This window comes from Hypanus sabinus, chromosome X1, assembly GCF_030144855.1.
Source record: "Hypanus sabinus isolate sHypSab1 chromosome X1, sHypSab1.hap1, whole genome shotgun sequence".
In the NCBI taxonomy this organism is placed as follows: Eukaryota; Metazoa; Chordata; class Chondrichthyes; order Myliobatiformes; family Dasyatidae; genus Hypanus; species Hypanus sabinus.
Window position 1 is genome coordinate 7045383 of NC_082738.1, and position 25047 is coordinate 7070429.

At 40.9% G+C, this 25047-nt stretch overlaps 1 protein-coding gene across 1 annotated transcript in view; it reads left to right on the forward strand.

The window, feature by feature from the left end:
- Positions 1–25047, forward strand: part of LOC132384552 (vesicle-fusing ATPase) — a 277249-nt gene that overhangs the window by 184246 nt on the left and 67956 nt on the right. Inside the window, exons 16-17 of the mRNA XM_059955720.1 lie at positions 9174–9240; positions 16790–16869. Coding sequence (XP_059811703.1) covers positions 9174–9240; positions 16790–16869 — 147 coding nt within the window. The remainder of the gene's footprint in view (positions 1–9173; positions 9241–16789; positions 16870–25047) is intronic.

The window sequence follows — 25047 nt, forward strand, 5'->3', positions numbered from 1 at the left end:
TGTTTATTATAAGTTTTTTTTTGGCTGATATTTAATAAGATATTGTTATCCTATTATAAATTTAACTTCAAATCTAGTGCACTTATAACCTATTTATATTATGTTATGTTTCTCTTTATATATGAAATTCAATAAAAAGATTGAAAAAGAAAAAAAGAAAAAAAGAATTCATGAACAATGCTCAGCTACTGATATTGAAGCTGAGTGACTTTATCTAAAAGAGCAGGAACATTCCTCAAAGGGGCATTGATGCTTGTTTGCTTTTGGATTCTTTGGTTTTGTGCATCCTTGAGCTATGTTGCCCTTGAAACTGCCTCATCAACTTCACCATGTTGCTTTGAGTGCATTGAAAGTGGAATTTTCACTCATCAAAGTGTCCGAAAGTGGTATTTCTGGAGCATGGTTGCTGTTGTAAAATGGGAGGCTAAATATCTTTAAGTAGCATCTTTGCTTCTCAAACTCCTATTGCCAGCAATATAATAATTATTGGGAAATAAACATTGGCAGGGACACTTCAAACTTCTTAGGTGCTACTTGATCTAGGCATTTAAAACCTTTTCCATTTTGGTTTCAGTTCTTTGCAACAGCTCTGACCTGTTGGGCAGCTTTTATGTCCCCTTGTTTATTTCCCTTAATCATCAACAAGATACTTCATAAACAAAAGGTTGCCAAGGCACCCTGGGCCTCAGACTATCAGAAATATCCCATATATGTTACTGATCTGTTTCCTATCTTCTCTGCAACTTAAAAATAATTTTATTTAGAGATACAAAACTCTAGCAGGCTCTCCCTGCCCAACGAACTTGGAGTCATAGAGAGATACAGCACAGAAACAGGCCCTTCAGCCCATCTAGTCCATGTCAAACCATTTAAACTGCCTACGCCTATCGACCTGCACTTGGACCATAGCCCTCCATATCCCTATTATTCCCATACCTATGCAAATGTTGAAATCAAGCTTGCATGCACCACTTGTGCTGGCAGCTCGTTCCACAGTTTCACGACCCTCTGAATGAAGAAGTTTCCCCTCATGTTCCCTTTAAACTTCTCACCTTTCACCCTTAAGCCATGGCCTCTGGTTGTAGTCCCACCCAACTTCGGTGGAAAAAACCTGCTTGCATTTAACCTGTCTTTACCCCTCATAATTTTGTATACCTCTATCAAGTCTCCTCTCAATCTTCTACATTCTAAAGAATAAAGTGCTAACCTATTTAATCTTCCCTTATAACTCAGGTCCTCCAGACCCAGCAACATCCTTTTAAATTTTCTCTGTACTCTTTCAACCTTGATTACATGTTTCCTGTAGGTAGGTGACCAAAACTGCACACAATACTCCAAGTTAGGCTTCACCAACGTCTTGTACAACTTCAACATAACATCCCATCTCCTGTACTCAATACATTGATTTATGAAGGTTAAAGTGCAAAAAGCTTTTTCAATCCTATCTATCTGTGATGCCACTTTCACTGAATTATGGACCAGTATTCTCAGACCCTTTTGTTCTCCCACATTCCTCAGTGCCCTACTGTTCACTGTGTAAGCCCTACCCTGGTTGGTCCTACCAAAGTGCAAAATCTCACACTTGTCTGCATTAAATTCCATCTGCCATTTTCAGCCCATTTTTTCAGCTGGTGCAGACTTCTGTGCAAGCCTTACTCACTGTCCACTACACCCTGAATCTTGGTGTCATCCGCAAATTTACTGATCCAGTTAACCACATTATCATCCAGATCATTGATATAGCTGACAAACAACAAAGGACCCAGCACCGATCCCTGCAGCACACCACTAGCCACAGGCCTCCAGTCCAGTGAGGGAACCCTCCACTGCCACTCTCTGGCTTCTCTCACAAAGCCAATGTCTAATTCAATTTACTACCTCATCCTGATTGCCGAGTGAATGAACTTTGACCAGCCTCCCATGCGGGACATTGTCAAATGTACTTGTGGCACCCAATTACACTCCTGTCACCAATTAGCCTACTCTATCTTTAGTCTAAGTGGAAACCAAGGCACCCAGAAGAAAGTGATGTGGTCATGGGGAGAACGTACTCCTTGCAGACAATGATGGAATTGAACCAAATTTTTTGCCGTTGCAATAGCATTGCGCTGGCCAATATGCTGCTGTGCTACCTGTTTTAACTTTCAGTTCTATTGAAATGTCTTGGATCTAAGATTCTAATTCTGGGTCTACAGATGCTGCCTGACCTGATGTGTATCTACAATATTTTCTTTATTTTAGGTTTTCAGCATCTGCTGTTTTTTAATGTTCAATTGATGAAACGCATTTGCCTTTCTCTTAAGTGGTACTGCACTTTTTGCATAGAATTTTTACATACATATGAAGAGAGATGTTTAAATGTATGAAGAACAGCAACATCTCCAGCACTGCAGGGCTCATTCAGTGTGCTGTAGCATCAGGCAAGATCAGGTGCCCCATAACTCTGGAAATTACTTCAACTTGTTGACTCAAGCAAGAACTACTATTGAGCCACAGTTTGAGGACATTTTGAAAGTAATCAAAGCTCTTTTGTTTTTGAGCAGCAGGTTAACTTGTGTGTGTTAGATTGCACTGTGTATTTGTCACTACATAGTTTGATTTGTCAGTAACATCGTTTAAGGTTCAATATCCTTAACACCCATGAGAGGCAGAGTTAGTGCTCTCTCCTTTAATATAACAAATCACTCCCTATCAACATAAATAATTGTGTCTTGTTACGTATTTCAGGCGACAATAAATATATGAGTTCGGCAAGGGTTTCTTATAACAAACAACACGTTTATTAAACACAGAAAACAAACCCCCCAAAAGTAAACAAACACTACCGTAACCGGAAACAGCTGCTGAGCGGCAGCCCAAACAGTTCTTAAAGTGATATTGCAAAAACAGTTCTTAAAAGTGGTATTCCAAAAACAGTTCTTTAAAGTGGTATTGCCAAAAGTTCGATATGCTCACAGTCCATTTAAAAGGAGAGACTTTATAAGACGATTTAGGTTCTCTTTCACGTCGCTTGCTTCGATCCCCGACGTCGAACTTCCCACGAAGAATTCACGAAACAGAACGGCTTAAAGGCACTGACCTTTCCTTCTCCACTATCTTCAATCCTTTCTAGTTAAACCTAGGGATTAACACGAAGATAGTCAACGAAATCCTTCCAAATAAGGATCAAACAAAGGTCGCCCCCGTTTCACCGTAGAAAGTGATTCTCCTCGATCTTCACTCTCCACTAATTCCGAACTAGCAGAATCATAAAGAACCTGCTGGCAATGACCTCTTAAACTTTAGGCATTAAATAAAAACTTCATCCTTCAGCTAAACTGCGTCATCACTTCAAACACGCAGTGGCATGAAGTCAACCTGGCAAATCCAGCCACGAACTGCCCCTCCTCACAGGGTAGGGTCTACCTTTTATAACCTGTAAAAAAAAACCCGTCACATGATCTCTACTGGCGGGAAAATGACGTCATTCCACCATCACAAGACCATCACCTCAAGTCCAGTACAGCTTCAACCCCAGTCACATGACAAGGGCTCCACTGTCATGTGTCACGAGTACGTAACACCTCCCTCCAAAAAAAACATTTTTGGTCTGACAAGAACAAAAATTTCTAACAATTGCTTACAAGAAAAACAAAGGTATAAATTTTATAACATATACAATACACAACACCATCATATAACAGCTTATAACTCACAATACAGTAGGAGTGTTACAATTGAAAAAAAACCACTCCATAAAAAAATTACAGTGTACATTCAACATCGAGATAGACAATCAGCAACCACATTATCTTTACCTTTAATATGAGTCATCACAATATTGTACTCTTGTAACATCAAACTCCAATTTAATAATCTTCTGTTTTTGTTTTTCATCTTACTCAGGAAAACTAACGGATTATGATCAGTGTAAACAATAAGTGGTTTTTGAGTTGTACTAACATATACCTCAAAATATTCCAAAGCTAAAACAAGAGATAACAATTCTTTCTCCATTGTCGAATAGTTTCTTTGATGCTTATTAAATTTCTTAGAAAAGTAAGCTACTGGATGATCAACCTCGTCACCCTCATTCCTTTGCATTAATACTGCTCCTGCAGTCTCATCACTAGCATCCACAGCCAATGAAAAAGGTTTTCCAAAGTCAGGTGCCTTAAGCACAGGTTGCTGACATATCATTGTTTTCAATTTTTCAAATGCTTCTTGACAAGGCACCGTCCATACAAACTTCTCATTCTTCCGCAGAAGGTTAGTTAATGGAAGGGCAACATTAGCAAAATTCTTACAAAATTTCCGATAATATCCTACCATTCCCAAAAACCTTCTGAGAGTCTTTTTCCCCGTTGGAGTGGGAATCTCTAAAATTGCCTGAACATGAGCTACCTTACCTTGACCCACAACATAACCAAGGTAAGTCACAGTGGCATGTCCAAATTCACTCTTAGCTAAATTAATAGTTAAGTTAGCTTTTGAAAGCCTTCCAAACAATTTCTCCATCGCAATAATGTGTGCTTCCCAAGTATCATTTCCTGTCACTAAATCATCAATATAAGCATCAGTATCTTTCAATCCCTGAATCACAAAGTTAATCATCCTCTGGAAAGTACCTGGGGCATTCTTCATCCCAAATGGAAGAACATTATACTCATATAACCCAGATAGAGTTACAAATGCAGAAATCTCTCTACCTCTGCCCGTTAATGGAACACACCAATACCCTTTCAATAAATCAATCTTTGTAAGGAACTTTGCTTTTCCAACTTTATCTACACAATCATCTACTCTAGGAATTGGATATGCATCTGTTTTCGTTACAGCATTCACCTTCCTATAATCCGTACAAAACCTAATACTACCATCTGGCTTTGGCACCATAACACATGGCGAACTCCAATTTGAGTTAGAATGTCTAATGATATTATTCTCTAACATATATTCAATTTCTTTCTCAGCAAGTTCACATTTTTCCATGTTCATCCTATATGGATGTTGTTTAATAGGTTTGGCATCCCCAACATCTACATCATGTGAAGCTATAGTAGTCCTTCTCGGAACATCTGGAAACAACTCCCTATATTTAAAGATCAACTCCTTCATCTGTTGTCTCTGCTCTAACTGTAAATGTGCTAATTTTTCATCAATATTTTCCAGAATGGTTGAATTTGGTAACCTAACAGAAACAATGTTGGATTTGGAATGAAAGTCAGATGAATCATCTATCATGTTCCTAGTTAAATCAAACTCATTCTCACTAACCACAACAGTCACAGTATCAGATTGTTTCTCAAAATATGGTTTCAACATATTTATATGGCAAAGTTGTGTTGACCTTCTACGATCTGAAGTTTTTACCACGTAATCCACATCATTGATTTTAGACACAATTTCGTAAGGACCATGAAATCTAGCTTGTAAAGGATTTGTCTGCACTGGGAAAAGAACCAACACCTTATCTCCAGGCTTAAACATCCTCATCCTAGCTTCTTTATCATACCAAGTCTTCATTTTCTCCTGAGCCAACTTTAAATTTTCCTTAGCTAAGCTACAAGCTTTATGTAACCTGTCCTTAAATTTCAACACATAGTCCAACAAATTAGTGTGTACTTCCTTATTAATCCACTGTTCTTTCAACAAAGCTAAAGGTCCTCTAACTCTATGCCCAAACACAAGTTCAAATGGACTAAAACCTAAAGATTCCTGTACCGCTTTCCTTACTGCAAATAAAAGTAAGTTTATACCCTCATTCCAGTCACTTTCATTTTCCACACAAAATGTCCTAATCATATTCTTGAGGGTAGAATGAAACCTCTCCAAGGCACCCTGCGATTCTGGATGGTATGCAGACGAAGTGATTTGCTTAGCTCCCAATTTATAAACTATCTGTTGAAACAATCCAGACATAAAATTACTGCCTTGATCAGTTTGTATCTCCTTAGGTAATCCAAAATAAGTAAAAAAATTTATAAGGGCCTTTGTCACAGTCTTAGCTTTTATATTCCTAAGTGGTACAGCTTCTGGAAACCTAGAAGAAGTACACATGATAGTCAACAAATACTGATAACCAGTTTTTGTCTTTGGTAATGGACCAACACAATCTACAATAACTTTAGAAAATGGTTCACCAAATGCTGGGATAGGTTGTAATGGAGCTACTGGTGTAACCTGATTTGGTTTACCCACAATTTGGACCTGTTGTGCCACCAGGGGCAAGTAGAATGATGAGTTGTTTTGACTGTGGGGATCCAACTGCTCACCACGTGCACTTGGGGGTAATGTTGTCTGAGGTTGTATCGAATTGTAGATTGACCAACTGATTGTTGGTCAAGACATTGACGTACTACCTCCTGGTTGCAAAGGCAACTTTGATCATGACTATTAAACTCCTTGAGATTTTGATGGCTTTTGAAACTTGGGGTGCTTGTGCTTCTCAAGAAGACAATGAAAAATGGCAAAAACCACCTTTGTGACCACATTATTGGCATTTGCTGCATATGCGGTTTTTTTTTATTGGCAGTTTCTTGCATAACGCCATGCACCACAGTTCGAACAAGCTGTGTGTGGCTGCTTGGAGACCCACTGAGTGATGATGTCCTGGGTCACTAGATACTACATTGATATGGTTCTATTTGACCAGGTTGGAATTGTGTTTGAGTGACAGCTTGTAGAGTCCTATTGGAGTCTTGCTCCAGTCTGGCCAGGATCCATTTGTGAATGTCTGTATCACCAGGTGCCTGAAGCCCGCAAATAAAAATTGGGCATTTGAACTGTGATTCAGTCATGTTAACCAGCTTGAACATTTCATGTTCGCAGTTGATGACACTGGCATATGTGATGAAGCCATCGGCATCATGTTTAATGAGTTTTACACATTGGTACTGAACACTGAAGAGAGATGACTGCTCTCCAAAAATGCTTGTTAGCTTTTGGACAGTTTCGTCAAATGATAGGTCACGCAGGTTCTTGGGCATGAAGAAGTTGAAATAACGCTTGTGTTCAGTAGTACCCAGTTTTTGGAGTCATCTTCCATGAGTCATCTTTATGGGTGAACTCAACCCAGAAGATGTCTTTATATACTGTTTGACCCAGAATTCAAACATGATTCCAGAAATGGTGTCAAACTGGAAGTTGGTAATGGACACAACTGATTCACATGAGCTCTGTTCAGTGTTTGCTATTGATGTTGTTGGACTTACTGATAACCTGCTGGTTAAGGTTTCAATTAACTTCAGTCGTGCTGCCTCAAATTGAGCTTGCTGCTGTTGTAGAATTGTGTGCAAGTCTTCTGCTGGAAATGCCATCTTGACATAATACAGCAGCTCATTGCCAACTTGTTGAGTTTGCTTGCCTGTAACTACTGATGAGACCAAAAACTAGGAGATGGAACAAAGCCAGAACATGAAATCACACAGCTGCAAAGAACCTCCAATAGTTCATCCAAAGCACGATTATTTAAGCAGTTTATCCAAAAACTTCAGAGATATTGTTAGGTTAAATGACCAATCAGTGAAAGTCAGCCTTGGATTGGTTGTTAGCAGACCAATAGGCGTTGGTTGTTTTGGCTCTCCATAACAATAATATTCTGAAAGAATTAAACCATTAGTAAATCAATTAAGATGCCTAAATGCTTCAAAGGGAATAATATACTACTTCTGCTGAATGTATTGGAACTTACAAAAAATGATCAGTTTTGAAATATCAAGATCCATTCGTGGATCAATTAGACCAACAGACAGCATAGGTTTGCTAAACTCCTGCTTTCCCCATTACTACATGCTGGAAATCCCTGCACATTGTAACTGCATCTGCAATAAGTAGCCCAAGATTCAGTGTGGGAAGGTTGCCTGTGAGGCTGGATAAGTGGTGTGCCATTTCTGCGCTGAGGTGAGATTCAGGGCTGGACCCTGACCACCCATATCACTGCAGACTGGCAATACATTTTCCAGTTGGGTGTGAGGCTATCTCCCTGTTGTCCCCAGCTGACTTTTGAGCTGTTTACTGAGGAAGGTGAGGAGAGCAGGGGTTTCTGTCAGATTTTCAGTAATGCCTGTCTCTACATGGTAATTTAATGATTAGTCAGTGCTGATTCCATTAGTGCTCTCATTCCTAGCAGTACATCCTGAGTGCCAGGCAAGGTACCATTATAGACAGGCTATTTGGATAATCTTCAGAAGTTTGTTGGGTTTTTATCTGCCCTTTTTACATAATGCTTAAGAAAGTAGTTGGGAGCATTGTAAAAACTGTTCCCTTCACCCATTTCTGACTTTCAGCTGTTTGCGTTAAGTTTGCCCTTTCACAGATTTAGTGGTTGCCTGTTCCTTGCAGACAAGTTTTGTGATTTGTTATGTTGACAATGTCTTATTTCTTATTTTTATATCAGTGAGTTCTGCATCTAACGTCACCACTGCCGTTGTTATTACCAATTTATAATGATAACATGCTGCCATCAATACCTGCCCGTTTTGTGTCTATCACATGAGTGAAGTGAATAATGGACGATTTATTTCAAGGGAGCTTGGTAATTACAGGATTGAGATAGGAATGTAAAGGTGAGATGAAGCGACTAGAGTTGGATAGAGCAGTGATCAAATCACATTCTTTGCTGAATGGATAGCTATAACACTAAGAGGAATGTTGATACAGATTAACTTGCATGTGGAATGGTCAACAAGAAACAGGGATGAAAGCAACATTCATTACATAGTTGCAAATGTGGGGTAATAAATAGTGTTGAAGGAAAATTTTGGAAGGATATAAGGTAGGGACCAAGCAAGTAGCTATTTTGCAGATCTGGCATCCAGTTTTAAACTGAATAATCTCCCTCTGGGCTGTAATACTGTTGTTCTGGTATGTTGTACTATTTTTTTGATAGTAGAAATAAATGTTGTAGAAAGCTCTTGACATCTGATGAAGATACTAGAGTTGAACTTGGTGAACTTATGATGGAGAAAATTTTAAATTCTTGCAGATACTTTGTGATTTTAGGAATGTTTACCAGGTATTATTCAGTGCACCTCCATTTGGCTGGATCGTACTGTACAAAAAGAAATTTTGAGGAGTTTGAAACCCAAGACTTGGCGTACATTTGTGTGCAAGCTCTCCATTTACAAAAACAGATGTGCTACTACAAGCCCACCCGATGAACTGGTTAATAATCTATTAATTTCTGTTGACAGATTTTCGAGGATGCATACAAGTCACAACTGAGCTGCGTTGTGGTTGATGACATTGAGCGCTTGTTGGGTAAGCTTGAGATGCATCATGACAACCCAGTCACTTGGCTGTTCTATACACTGAGCACAGACTTTGTGATTAACCCAAGGAACCACTTTATAAACTTGTAGTTGTCAGATTAATCTTCCCCAGTTACCTTGGGGAATTTCATTTCCGTTTGTTTTGTATTCACCATTTGAGGTGGCAGGGTAATGGAAGGTGTTGATTGTCGCTTTCAAACTGGAATTGAATAGACACATGGGAAAAGAGCAAGAGCTAGGGCTGTTGGATTGTTTGCAGAGCTGATGCAAACTCGATAGGCTAAATGGTCTCTCTGCTACAATGATTGTGTGAGTTGGGAGATAGTCTCTGATCATTATCAGCAATTGTTACACATCCCATCTGACTTGAGTTCCAACATATCATTACTTTGCAGCAGGGGTAATCAGATAGTGATTTAGACGCAATTTTCTTCCTTCTACCATTTTGCCTTTGAAATGCCACACATTCCCTGACTAAGCTCCTCCACAGCTCAGTCATATCTCCTTGGTTGCAGAAGTTTGCTCCTCTTTTTTGGCATGAGTTTGTCTCTATCCTAAAGTTCTCTAAAGGAGCCAAATTGTTCAACGTCAGTTGGATCACCAATAGGAACCACTACTGATCATGCTTTTGTTTCTCTCTCCTCATCCACTGACCGATGGTGTTTGCACTGCAGCAGTTCAAATCAGCTATAGATACCTTATAAATACAACCTTAATTTGTCTGAGTAAAATTTGAAAGATCTAGTTAGGATAGTGTGGTGAATAAGGTCTTCTTCTCTGGAATCTCTTAATCATTTCTCTGAAGCTTCAGTACCACTCACGTAATTCATAGCTGGACTTTATGCTTAATGAGTTTGAGTAAACTGCCTGTATGAGACAAGTTGGAATCTCATCCCATATGCTGAATTATTGAAATTAAAGCATTGGCAGCACAAAGCAATGAAATTAATTTGAAAACAGCCACAGACCTACATGTCCAAGGATTCTGAGTACACACTTTAACTTTCACTGCTTATCTGTTAAACTGAGTTGATGCATGAACATATTACACTACAGTGTAAAAGTCCTTGTATTTAAATATAGCTAGGGTGCCTAAGACTTTTGCACAGTGCAGTGTTTGTCAATGTGGAATGGAGAGTGAGTTTGTAAATCTGGCAGAAGCAAAGGATGTTGGGAATGGCGAGGGTGAAGCACCGTGAGTGAGATGTGGGACAGGTGGTAGAGAAGGAATGCTTGCGTGGTGGGGGGGGGATGGTGGTGTGGGTGCAGACACACCCAGCCCTGAGACAACAGGCAAGGTCATTTGATTCTAAGCAATTGGTTTATTGATCATTACAGAATGTCACTCTAGTGCTTCATGTTCCCGCCCCCGCCATTCCCCTTTTCCCAACTATGATTCCCCTCTCCCTGCCGCATTCCAACTCAGTCCACAGTAGAGACCCATATTGGAATCAGGTTTATCATCACTCACATATGTCATGAATTTTGTTTTTTTTAACCCTGTGGGAGCAATACACTGTAGTGCATAAAATTGGGCACCATAGCTCTACCTTTATCTAACTTTCGCACAGTACTGTATATGACACAAAATTCTAATGATTTTTTTCTACAATTATTTTTCTTTGACATTTTGAATATTCAATTCTAAAAGAGTATAACAAATTTGATGTCTTGTGCATCAGACACTACTTTCATCCCACAACTGGAGGCTGTGGTTTAATTCCAGGTAATATTAGAATAATATGATCTAGAATAAACTTTGTTAAAGAATGTGATAGCAGATTTAGTATATAAATTTAATGGGGATTTTAACATGTACTTAAATCAAAACCTTGCATATTTGTAGTGTTTCAGTGGTAAAGGTTTGGGATGAGTTGGATGGCTGTTTGAAGGAGATGACATGAGCCAAAAGCTGAAAGGCAGTTCCTTTATCAATCAACTGAGTGACAATTGGCAAATATCTGTACAATTATACCCAGCAGCCGTTAACTATATAGTGGAAGCATTAAAAGAAGCTCTAAAATGTGAAGAACTGTTGTAACTTCAGACCAGTACACAGGTTATTTTCTTCAGACATGATGATCCTCCTGGTCAGATAGTCTGCATCCTGACTCCATACTGGATTAATTCTGGACTGCATGACCACTTGGTGTCTTTGGGCAGTGCAATGTTGGCTTAGGTTCTAGATTGCTACATTCTAACTATTGCTATCAGAATTAGAAAGAACAGGATCAGTGGAATGAAAGATTTTTTTAGTCAGTCACTGTTCTGTTCATAGTTGCTTGTTTTAATATGTGAGCAAACTGCAAAGAACTCTTGCCATTCAAGCCAAATCCCAGATCTAATTAGGTTATGCTATCAGCAGTCTTTGTAAATCAGGGAACATTTTGCCTGGATACCAATGCTACGTGGTATAAGTATGCTATCTTGGACATCTGAGGTAGCTGTGTTAGCAGGAAGCATGGGCCAAGACACAATGCTATGTTTAAAGCCCTGTAATGTTTGTGAACATGTCTGCATGCAGGATCACACAACATCATTGTCTCCAAAAAACTGGATGAGTCCCAGTTTATTTTGTGTCATCTGACCATTGAAACCTATTATCATGTACTCACTTGACATCACAAACAAATAAAGAATAAGTACTTTGAGCTTTTGAATCATAGAATTATTCAGCACTGGCGGAGACTGTTTGATCTTGCTACTGCGTCAGCTCTGCTGGAGCTTTCCAATTTGTCCACACATTGCTCCACTTCCATGGCAATTGAAATTTGCTTCCCTCATAATAATTATCCATATTTTTTCTGCATATGACGATTGACTCTATTTCTAACACCATTTCTTGTAGTGAACTCCAACTTGCAAGAACCAGTGTCTTTTGTAACTGCTTTCTTGTATCACCTCTTTTGTCACTTGGCTTAAACCTTTTCCCTGGTATCTGACACTCTGCAACTGGAATCAATTTATGACTTCGACACTTCTGAAATCTTCCTAACCTTGTCCTCCTCAGAGGAACAAAAGCAGCTTAACTACAAATTGAAGCCCAGCATTGTTATTGCCATTCTGTTAAATCCCTCTCAGGTTCTAACACACTTTCTAAAGTGTAACACAAAGAAACAAATACCCACTCTGGCTCCAGTTAATCTGAGTAAATACAAGACCATTTTATTCAGAGTCATAGAAAATTACAACACAGAAACAGGCCCTTTAGCTCATCTAGTCCATGCTGAACCATTTGAACTGCCTACTCCCAGCAGTCTGCACTCCGAATCCATACCACTACCATCCATGTACCTATCCAAACTTCTCTTAAATGTTGAAATCGAGCTTGCATTCCACACTTACACCACCCTCTGAGTGAAGAAATTTCCCCTCACATTCCCCGTAAACTTTCCACCTTTCACCTGTAACCCATGACCTCTCATAGTAGTCCTACCCAATCTCAGTGGAAAAAGCCTACTAGTGTTTTCCCTATCTATACCTCTCATAATTTTGTATACCTCTATCAAATCTCCTCTCAATCTTCTGCGTTCCAAGGAATAAAATCCTAAACTATTCAATATTTCCTTCTAACTCAGGTTCTCCAGTCCTGGCAACATCCTTGTATATTTTCTCTGTACTCTTTAAACCTCGCTTACATCTTTTCTGGAGGTAGGTGACCAAAACTGCACACAGTACTCTAAGTAAGGCCTCATCAATGTCTTCTACAAATTCAACATAACGTCCCATCTCCTGTACATAATACATTTGATTTATGAAGGCCAGTGTGCCAAAAGATTCTTTACGACCCTATCTATCTGTTGTTCCACCACTTTCATTCAATTATGGACCTGTATTCCCAGATCCCTTTGTTCTACTGCACTTCTCAGTGCCCTACTGTTCACTGTGTAAATACTTGCTCTGGTTGATCCTACCAAAGTACAACACCTCACACTTGTCTGCATTAAGTTCCAGCTGGTCTAGATCCTCCTGCAAGCTCTGGTAGTCTTCCTCGTTGTCCACTACACCTCCAATCTTGGTGTCATCTAGAAATTTGCTGATTCAGTTAACCACATTATCCAGATCAACATTGATGACATGCAACAATGGACCCAGCGCCGATTCCTGTAGCACACTGCTAGTCACAGGCCTCCAGTCAAAGAGACAATCCTTAACTACCACTCTCCGGCTTCTCTCACAAAGCCGATGTCTAATTCAATTTTCTACCTCATCTTGAATGCCAAGTGACTGAACTTTCTTGACCAACCTCCTATGTGGGGGGCCTTGTCAAATGTCTTGCTAGAGTCCATAAAGACTGCATCGATGGCCTTGCCTTCATCATCTTTCCTGGTAACTTCCTCAAAAAAACTCTGATTTGAACGACCTGTCACACACAAAGCCATGCTGGCTACATCTCTCTTATCAGTCCATGTCTCTCCAAATACTCATATCCAGTCCCTTAGAATACTTTCCAAAAATTCCCTACTGCTCACCAGCTTATAATTTCATGATTTCTTTTTAAGAGGCTTTCATAAGCAATGGAACTACACTAGCAATCCTCCATTGCCTCACTTGTTGCTATGGATGATTTAAATATCACTGCTAGGGCCCTTGTGATTTCTGCACTTGCCTCCTGTAGGGTCCTAGGATAAACCTTGTCAGGCTCTAGGGATTTATCCACACTAATTTGCCTCAGGACAGCAAACGCCACATCCTCTGCAATCGATATAGGGTCCATGACCTCGCTGCTGCTTTGCCACACTTCTATATACTTTGTCCGTCTCCTGACAAAATACAGTTGCAGAAAAATCAATTTGAGATCTCCCCCATCTCTTTTGGCTCCATGCATAGATTCCCATTCTGATTTTCCAGAGGACCAGATTTGTCCCTTGCATTCCTTTTGCTCTTAACGTATCTGTAGAATCCCTTGGGGTGCTCCCAGCCTTGTCTGCTGGAGCAACCTCATGCCTTTTAGCCCTCTTGATTTAGTTGAGTGCTCTTTTTCATTTCTGTACTTCACAAGCACCTCATTTGTTCCTACCTGCCTATACCTGCTATGCACTTGCTTTCTTAAAAAAAAACAGGACCTCAATATCTCTTGAAAATCAGTCCCCTAAACCTGTTATCACTTACTATAACAACCATGTGTTTCTTGCAGCAGTCTGCAATCTAGATTGGAGAGATTGGGCTTGTACACGCTGGAATTGAGGAGATTGAGAGGGGATCTGATTGAAACGTTTAAGATAATTAAAGGATTTGATAGGATTGAGGCAGGAAATATGTTCCAGATGTTGGGAGAGTCCAGTACCAGAGGGCATGGATTGAGAATAAGAGGTCAGTTATTTAAAACAGAGTTGAGGAAGGGCTTCTTCTCCCAGAGAGTTGTGGAGGTGTGGAATGCACTGCCTCGGAAGATGGTGGAGGCCAATTCTCTGGATGCTTTCAAGAAGGAGCTAGATAGATATCTGATGGATAGGGGAATCAAGGGTTATGGGGACAAGGCAGGGACTGGGTATTGATAGTGAATGATCAGCCATGATCTCAGAATGGCGGTGCAGACTCGAGGGGCCGAATGGTCTGCTTCTGCACCTATTGTCTATTGTCTAATCCTGCGGACTGTTGGGTAATATATCTCCATTAACATGGTCATACTTTCTTTTCCTCATTTCAACATGTAAAGCTTCACTAGTCTGTCCTGACTGAGTATTGCCATGACACTTTCCCTGACTAGTAATACGCTGTTCCTCCCCCTTTAATCCCTCCCTCTCTGTCACATCCAAAACAACAGAACCCCAGAACACTGAGGTGCCAGTCCTGCCCCTCCTGCAAGCAAGTCTCACTAATGGCTACAATATCATAACTCCATGTGTCGATCTATGCACTGGGCTCATCTGGCTTTCATACAAAACTTGCGTTGAAATGTATGCCGCTCAGGACACTAGTCACTCTGTGCTCAACTTTTGATTCCTGATTTTGAGGTCTTACCAACATCTGTCTCCACTAACTTATGGTAGTCTGGTTCCCACCTCACTGCCCCCTACCCTGTAACTTCAGCTTAAACCCCACTATGCAGCATTAAAAACCTTTCCACCTTTATTAGTCCCCCTCCAGTTCAGATGCAAACCATCTTTTCTGTACAGCTCCCACCTTCCCTGGAAGAAAGCCCAATGATACAAAAATATGATGCCCTCCCTCCTACACCAACTACTTAGTCACTTGTTAAGCTGTATGATCTCTCTATTTCTGTCCTCACTAGCACTTGGCACGGGTAGTAATCCTGAGATCACAGCCCTGAGGGTCCTGCTCTTAACTTAGCACTGAACTCTCTTTGCAGAATGTCATCACTCTTCCTGCCCATGTCATTGGTACCAACAAGGACCACGACGTCCGGCTGTTCACCCTCCCACTTAATGCTAAGGAGTCAATCTGAGATATCCCAGACCCTGGCACCCGAGAGGCATCATGCCATTCGGGAATCTCATTCTCATCCACATAAGCCTCCTTTCTGTTCCCCTAATTAACAAATCCCCTATCACCAATGTGTGTCTCTTCTACCCACTTCCCTTCTCAGTCACAGAGGCGGATTCAGTGCCAGAGACTTACCTGTTAGGCCAACACCCTCCCTCTCCCCTCTCTCCCCCACCCCCCAAACAATAACCAAAGTGATATATGTACCTGTTGTTGAGGGGGATGGCCACAGGTGTGCTCTGCATTGGCTCCTAAATTACATTTCTGACTGTCTCCCAGTCTCCTGTGTCCTGCATCTTCTCAATCTTCAGGTCGCTGTTTGACGCTGCTCAAAACACCAAACTGCCGCAAATCAATGCCATGTGTACTCGGTTGGTAAACCCGAGTGAGCTATGCCTACAGTCTTCGGATCGTTGATTGGACTCTGCTCAAAACACCAAACTGCCGCAAATCAATGCCTTGTACTCAGTTGGTAAATCCGAGTGAGCTATATCTTCTCACTCTTCCAATCGCTGATTGCTGCTGCTCAAAAGACCAAACTGCTGTGAATTAATGCCTTGTGTACTCAGTTCATGAACCTGAGTGAGCTATGTCTTCTCACTCTTTAGATCACTGATTGGCCACTGTTCAAAACACCAAACTGCTGCAAATCGATGCTTTATGTACTCAATCAGTGACCCTGAGTGAGCTACATCTTCTCACACTTTGGGTCGCTGTTTGCCACTGCTCAAAACATCAAACTGCCGCAAATTGATGCCTTATGTACTCAGTTGGTAAACCCGAGTGAGCTATGTCTACTGTCTTCGGATTGCTGATTGGCCGCTGCTCAAAACACCAAGCTGCCGCAAATTGATGCCTTACATACTAAATCGGTGAACCTGAGTGAGCTATGCCTTCTCAGTCTTCCAATCACTGATTAGCTGCTGCTCAAAATTTGGGTAGTTTTATTTAGTTGTACAATTGCCTCTGTAATATTATTGTCCTTGCATTCCATTAAGGAGTAGTGAATTGAAATGTTGAGTCAAAACAGCAATGAGTTGAGGCATGATAACAGAGCTATAAATGAGAAAAATATTGTTCTTTAATTTCAGATTATGTCCCTATTGGCCCACGCTTCTCCAATCTAGTACTTCAAGCACTGCTGGTCCTGTTGAAAAAGTCATCTCCTCATGTAAGTCAAAACATCACTTCAATTAATTGAACCATGTATATATTTTATGCATTCATTGTTTTGGATGCTGTAGAGAAATTGAGGTTTTCAAATTATTATCTATGTCACAGTTTTAAAAAAAAATGTATTAGTATCTTTTTTGAATAAAATGGATATATGGACGTTCTGCATCCTTAAAACTGTATGCAACCTTGAGTGAAGTCCTGCTGCCTCAACAAATGAATCCTTGGATAATTGCTTACTCTGCTGAGAAGTATGCAAATTCCAAACTGGTCCATTTGTGGAGGGGTTAAGATGCTGGAACAATAGCTAGAGTTCTGCAAACTTTGCTACAGAGCCATAAGTTTGACTACATTAGGTCCTCCATTGATCAGGGTCGACTATGGATGTTGCATCATAGATGTCTTCACAAGCCAGGGCAATATGATATGGAGAGCAAGCTATTGCCTTTGCATCAGGCTCCCCCTCTCCATGCAGCTGATGAATCCAAGTGAATGGCAGAGGTTGAGTTTGGCAGCAGTGGTCTTGCAGGAGCTGCTAATCAGTGTTGAACTCGATGTTCTCTGGGCTCTCTGGGCTCCAGCTCCAGATGATTTGGGTTTACTCCTGAAGTTTTCCCCTTGAATTGGTATAGCCGCAAGGCAACAGAGGTTTGAGATCAGAGTTTTCCTTCTAGACAATCTGTCAACCATGGCTGACGAGCCCCTTCTGCAAAAACAACTGGTTTTAATGCACCAGTAACCTGCATTTGCCTCTTCTCCAGTCAGTGGAAACAGTTCTGCCAGGCTTAGTAACCAAGCCACACATGAAAGCTAGGAGTTGGACTTGGTTGTCAGAGGCTATTTGAGATGCATGCCATTCAGCACATTTAATAGGTCGTGGGGGCTTATCCCCATACTCACCCAGCTATGACAACTTTCAGAGACCATGGGTTTGAATTGCACTATAAAATGCGTGTGTGTTTAAATTAAAACAATTGTATCTTGGTTTTAATAATCTGGTTTATGGTTATTGTTACCATATCTAGTTCACTCATGTCCTTCAGGGAAAGGAAACGTCATTTTTCCCCAATCTGACATGTGACTCCACACCCACCAATGTGGCTAACTCTCACGGACAATTATGGCTGCGTAATGATGTTAATTTCTGTAGGAGCTACAGATGATTGAATCAATATGAATTCAAACAAATTCAGTCTTTGAGCTGACATAAATTTTTCTTATAGTGTACACTTGTCTACAATATTCAGAGTGTTGCTGTTCTCAATTGTTCTCAATGAGAAATGGTGACGATTTTTTTGAGAAAGATATTGTAAAATTGAATAAATACCCCAGGGTGTGTGGGTGTCAACTTATACATAGGTATATGGTATACACATTAGGTTTTATGATATAGTGTTGATAATGATATTGGTAAATGTGATGCATATCTGTCAAATGTGCATTTCTAATGGGAAACACAGCCAGCAAATTCTTAATGCTTACCTCAGCTACTGTTTGGACTCTGTAATTAAAACAGCTTTTTGCTGTGACTTGATTGATTATTCTTGGAAAAAAACAAGGGAACCTTCTGTTATTTTGTCTAAGAAAACCCTGGTTTAGCAGTTTATCTCATGCAAACCTTTTTTAAGCTGAATCCTTCAAATCGTGTCTTTAAGCACTTTGCCATAAATGTTATTCTTTGGAACTTGCTCAAGCTTGGTTATTCTTCAGAACTTTTGTCATTCAGCTCATTGACCTGGGAACTTTCAGTGTGAGAATCATCAGGTGTAGAAGGCAGATATGGACTGAGGCAATTTGTTGTCTTTGAGGAAGAGGTGAAGAGCCAGACATAGCAGGTAGTAGAGGAAGTGAATCATCATGGATAAATGTTGGTCTTTTGTTTTGGATGTACTGTCAGGACCAATCTGATTGCCAGGAGATTCTCATTGGGACTTCACTTGCAGCAGACAATGAGATATTCTGTTTGGGGATGATATGTTGCTCTTACATCAGAGGAGGTTCACCAGGTTGATTCTGGAGATTAGGCAAGATTAAGACCATATGATATAATAGCAGAATTAGACCATTTGGCCATTGAGTCTGCTCCACCATGGCTGATGCATTTCCCTCTCAGCCCCAATCTCCTGCCTTCTCCCATAGCTCTTCATGCCCTGACTAATTGAAATTGAGTCGCCTGAGATACAGAAGAATGAGAAGGGATCGAGTAGAAACATATAGAATTATGAAATGAATAGATAAGATAGAGGCAGGAAAGTTGTTTCCATTGGTAGGTGAGACAAAAACTCGGGGGCATAGCCTCAAGATTTAGTGGAATAGATTTAGGATGGAGATGAGGAGGAACTGCATTTCCCAGAGAGTGGTGAGTCTGTGGGATCCTTTGCCCAAGGAAGCAGTAGGGACTGCCTCATTAAGCATATTTAAGACACAGATAGATTTTTGCATAGTAATGGAGTTAAGGGTAATGGGGGAAAAAGGCAGGTAGATGGAGCTGAGTTCATCACCAGACAGAGCCAAGATCTTATTGAATGCGGAGCAGGCTCTATGGGCCAGATGACCAACTCCTGCTATAATTTCTTATGTTCTTTATGCTCACATCACGTTCCCTTGGAACTCGTCTGTAAAGATTCCATGGTTGGAGGTTACTGTATTGACTCTCTACACTTCAACTTCTCTAATTCTTTCCACAACTGCTTCTGGAATACCTTGTTTAGAATGAACTCTGAAGCATTACCAAAGATAACTTCAAATGATCATATCAAACTTTGCTTGTTTGCCTTTTAAGGCGAATAAGGACTATATTTTTGCCTTCAATAGAGTTCTCTGCTTTAGGCAGCAAGTTGGTGCCAAGCATTCATTGTTACAGGGTGATACAACTGAGGTAGTTTCATTATATCTAGCTGCACTCAAGGCTTTCGTAGCATTCAAGGAGGAGAACTTCATTCAATTCAAGTGATTTTTGCAGTGGTGCTGTGATCAAAATCTGTATAGATGAGCAGCTGAAGGAGATTGAAATGACAGTGTTTTTGAAGTTTCTGGCAATTCAGTCTTAAGAAAGCATATTTTCTTTGTTTCTTTAACCTGTAAAGTCGTTTCAAGTAGCAATGCCTGGTATGGTATTCCAAAAGAGATGACAGGTCAATATTTGAGTTGTAGCACAAACAAGAGAAAATCTGCAGATGCTGGAAATCCAAGCAACACACACAAAATGCTGGAGGAACTTAGCAGGCCAGGCAGCATCTATGGAAAAGAGTAATCAGTTGATGTTTTGTGCTGAGACCCTTCCGGACTGAAAAGAAAGAACAGAAGTCAAGTGGAGGAGGTGAGGAAGAAGTACAAGGTGGCATATGAGGTGAAACTGGGAGAGCGGAGGGGTGAAGTAAGAGTTGGGAAGTTGATTGGTGAAAGAGATAAAGGGCTGGAGAAGGGGAATCTGATGGGACAGAGTGGAAGACCATGGAAAGGGTGGTGGGGGAAGCACCAGAGGGAGGTGATGGGCAAGTAAGGAGATGAGGTGAGAGAGGAAAACAGGAATGGTGGGGGGGTTGGAGCAATTACCAGAAATTCAAGAAATCGATGTTCATGCCGTCAGGTTGGAGGCTACCGAGGCAGAATACAAGGTGTTGCTCCTCCAGCCTGAGTGTGGCCTCTCGTGGCAGGAGGCAGAGGCCATGGACTGGCATGTTGGAATGGGAAGTAGAATTGAAGAGGGTGGCTTATTGAGTTGTATTTGGCAGTGAATTTCAAAACATTTCTTTCCACGTGTGTCATACACCCACCCTCTCTCTTTCTTTGAGTCTCTTGCTTCTGAAGCTAACTGCTTTTAAGCCAGGGGTTCCCAACCATATTTATGCTATGAAGCTTTACCATTAACTGAGGGGTCTGTGGACCCCAGGTTGAGAACCCCTGTTTTAAATACTGAATGCTGAATATGTCGGCACCTTTTGCCTCCATGGTTGCTGCTTGACCTGTTGAGTTCTTCCTGTGTTTTGATTTTGCTCTAGATTTCAGCATCTGTGCTGTCTTTTGTCTCATCCTAAATGCTGTTCTGTGCATAATAACTGCCACATTAATGGTTCTTTCACAGAGGGGTTGCTGCAGTCAGAATCCCCTCTGATCCCCTGTGGCATCTGTACAGGTGTATTTAAAGTGAATGATTGAAAATGCAGTGAGGGTGGCTATGGAATTCTAAGCTTAGAGCCTGCAAAATTGTGGTATCCTCCAAGCAATTTACTGACACGCAAATATTGCTCGTACAGTTATCAGGTCATTCCACCCCTCTGTTGACCTCACTGATATGCACTTTAGAGAGACTTTGAACTAAAGTCAAGATTTCAGTAGTTTTTAAAATAAATTATATTTTTAGCAACTCTAGCAGTAACTATATCAAAACAAATTGCACATTTCATGTTGCTTTTTAAATAAATAAAAGGTTCACCTCCTGTGAAGTACTGAAACTTGAAAGTCTGTGTTTTTTTTGGATTTAATGAATGGTTTAATCTTTCAAGTAAAATCGGGCGTCTGGCAAAGTGCAGTTAATTATAGGTCAGTGGATGGGATTGTACACACAGGTTTTATCAATGTAAAGCTAAATAAGAAGTGACTGCAAGAAAGAATACTGGAACTCTGTAAAGAGTGTTCTTGAAACCAATAATCCTTTCACTGGGTAACTGAGCTCTGAAAAAGTCACTTGAATTCTCACTGTTAACTTTGGTTTTGTTTGTGTTTACTGCTAACTAATGTATAGAAAAGTCCCTTCAGCCCACAATGTCAGTGGCAACCATGGTCAATTTAAATTAATCCCATCCACCTGTATTTCTCCATTTTCTGCCTTTACCACTTTTCCTAGCAGTGTATTCCAGGCCCATAACTCTTGGGAGGGGAAAATAGCCCCATTGATCTTAGACCATCAGACATGGGAGCAGAATTAGGCCATTTTTTCCATTGAGTCTGCTCCACTATTCAATCACAGCTTATCTTTTTTTTTCCCCCTCTCCTCAGCCCCACTCTCTTGCCTTCTTCCTGTAACCTTTGTTATGCCCAATCAAGAACCTATCAAGCTCTGCCTTAAATACACCCAACAACCTGGCCTCCACAGCTGCCTTTGGTAATAAATTCCACAAATTCACCACCCTCTGGCTAAAGAAATTTCTCCGCATCAGTTTTAAAATATCCCCTCCATGGGAAACACTCTTTCCACATCCTCTGTCTAGGCCTTTCAACATTCGAAAGGTTTTAATGAGATTTCCCCCCCCCCCCCCATTCTTCTAAATTCCAGCAAGGACAGACCCAGAGCTACCAAACGTTCCTCATCTGATAACCCTTATTCCCAGAATCATCCTTGAACCTTTTCCAACGCCAGCACATCTCTTAGACGAGGAGTCCAGAACTGTTCACAGTACTCAAGGTGAGGCCTCACCAGTGCCTTGTAAAGCCCAGCATCACATCCCATCTTCTTTAATCTTTCCCCACCATTGTTGCCCTATCTGTTAACCAGAATTCTAAATTCCAGATGTGGAAATATCATCTCCCTATTAATCCTGTTGGGACCATCCACAGCGGAGTTGAGCCTGGCTGAGAAAGGAGGAGGGAACCCCATCCCATTTAAAAACCCAGTGCTACGGAAACTCTCAACAGAAGCTCTAAAGACCTCATCCCTGGTAGAGGAATGAGAAGATGGGCTACACCTGGGGACAACTTGAAAGACTGTCCCAGAACAGAGAACTTTGGCGTGCTGTTGACTGTGGCCTTAACCCGAATAGGAGTGATACGCTAAAGCTAAGCTATTATTCCTGTTACCAGATCATGTAAGTTTATAAATAGCATGCATTGCAATCTTTTCAATTGTGCTTTTGCCATTGTAAATAAAGTTCCCCGTTATTTTATTTTTCCTTTGTTACAGTTTAGAGTCATGGGCTGAGAGCTGGAAAGGAAGGGGGAAGATGTCAGAATAACAAGCTGGAGGGAGGGGAAGGAGGATAGCTGGAAGGTGATAGGCGAAGCCAGGTGGGTTGAAAAGATAAAGGGCTGAAGAAGGGTTTCATATAGCTGTGTACGTGGTTGAATGACAATTAAACTTGAATTTGAACTTCAGACACAATCTTTCAAAGTTCATAGTACGTTTATTATCAAAGAATGTATAGAGTATTCAACCCTGAGATTTGTCTTTCTGCAGGCAGCTACAAACAAAGAAATACTATAAACCAGTTTAAAGAAAAACCACACATAACAAAAACCATCAAACACCCCATGCGCAAAAACAGCAAATCAAACAAATATTACAAAGAACATTAAAGGTGAAAGCAGTCCCTGAAAGAGTCCACGTCCACGAGCCACTCTCAAGAGATCACAGCTCTGCTTGGTATGACATCTGAAGTAGTTCCGCAGTGATCCATTAGGATACATCGTTAAATAGTCGCTGGAGAAAGTGGAAGATGGAATGTTAAGATTCAAACAAAACTCTGGCAAGTAGATTTCAATGCTTGCAAAGCTCAGATTGTTCACTTGCATTGAAACTTTCTAGGCTGATTGGAGCATTGGACTCGGAAACAGATTAAAAATAAGAACTGAGCCTTTTTTCAGTAGTGAAGTATTTCTAGACACAGAAGGGGGAAGAAGTTCAGAATTCCTCTACAGTTAGCAACTGCTGGTAAGAAATTGCTGATGAGGTATTCAACAGAAGTTGGGCCCACCAGCATATTCAGGTAGTTGGTATTCAAATAATAACTTATTTTGTGATCAAATATCAATGATTGTAATGATGACTAGGACTTTTAACCATGCTATCATTCAACAGCTCCCCTTTTTAACTTTGCCAGGGCCTTCCACAATGCAAGGGAGTCAAAGTTGAAAAATAGTGTCATAATTTAGACTCAAAGTCTATGCAGAAAAAAAGTATTACACTGAACAATTGGCACTTAGTCACACTCACCTCAATGATAAGTAAATGCTTTAAGAGGCTGGTTAAAGACTATGTCTGCAGCATGCTACCACCCACACTGGACCCCCTACAATTTGCCTACCGTTGGAACTGGACTACCGATGACGCCATAGCCACAGCATTACACACCATCCTCACTCACCTGGAGAAGAGGGATGCATGTGTGAGAATGCTGTTCCTGGACTACAGTTCAGCATTCAACACCATAATTCCCTCCAGACTTGATGGGAAGCTCAGAGACCTTTGCTGTACCCCACCTTTTGCAACTAGACTTCCAATTGGATCGCCAACAGGTAATGACCTTAACCCTAACACAGATGCTGCTCAGAGTTTTGTCCTGAGTCCCCTCCTCTGCTCCCTTTGCACTCACGACTATGCTGCCACACACAGCTCCAATCTACTGATCAAATTCACAAATGCACGACTTCTATCGGCCTTATTTCTAGCGGTAATGAGACGGCCTACAGAGGAGAAGTTGACACCCTCACACAGCCCAAAAAACAAAAGAGCTGATTGTGGATTACAGGAGGAACGGAGACGGGCTCAGCCCGATCAATATCAATGGGTCTGCAGTTGAGAGGGTGAGTAGTTTCAAGTTCCTTGGTATACACATCACCGATTATCTCACCTGGACTGTACAGACCGGCTTTGTGGCAAAAAAAAGCACAGTGTCTCTTCTTCATGTGACTGAAGAAGTTTGACATGGGCCCCGAAATCTTCAAGACATTCCACAGGGGCACCATTGAGAGCATGCTGACTGGCTGTGTCAACGTCTGGTATGGGAACTGCACCAACCTTCATCGTTGGGCACTGCAGAAGGTGGTACAGACTGCCCAGCGTATTTGTGGATGTGAACTTTGAAGGTGTTTAAAGAAGACCTGGAAGATCATCAGGGACACCAGTCACCCCAACCATAAACTGTTTCAGCTGCTTCCTTCTGGCAAATGCTATCACAGCATTAAAGCCAGGACCAACAGACTACGGGACAGCTTTTTACAAGCCATTAGACTTTTAAATTCACATGTCTGTACATTGCAACAGAGTCATAACACAAAGATCTTTACTCCCTCACATTGTGAGATGGATGTAAGATTTAAATAAATTCTAAATTCAATCAATGGTAAAAATTAAAGCAGCGTGTTCATCATCATGTGTGTAGCATCCCTTTTGCAGTTTGTTTGGTTAGTAACTTGCCCAGATTGGGAATTACTAGAACTAGAGTTATCAAGGACAAGAGAA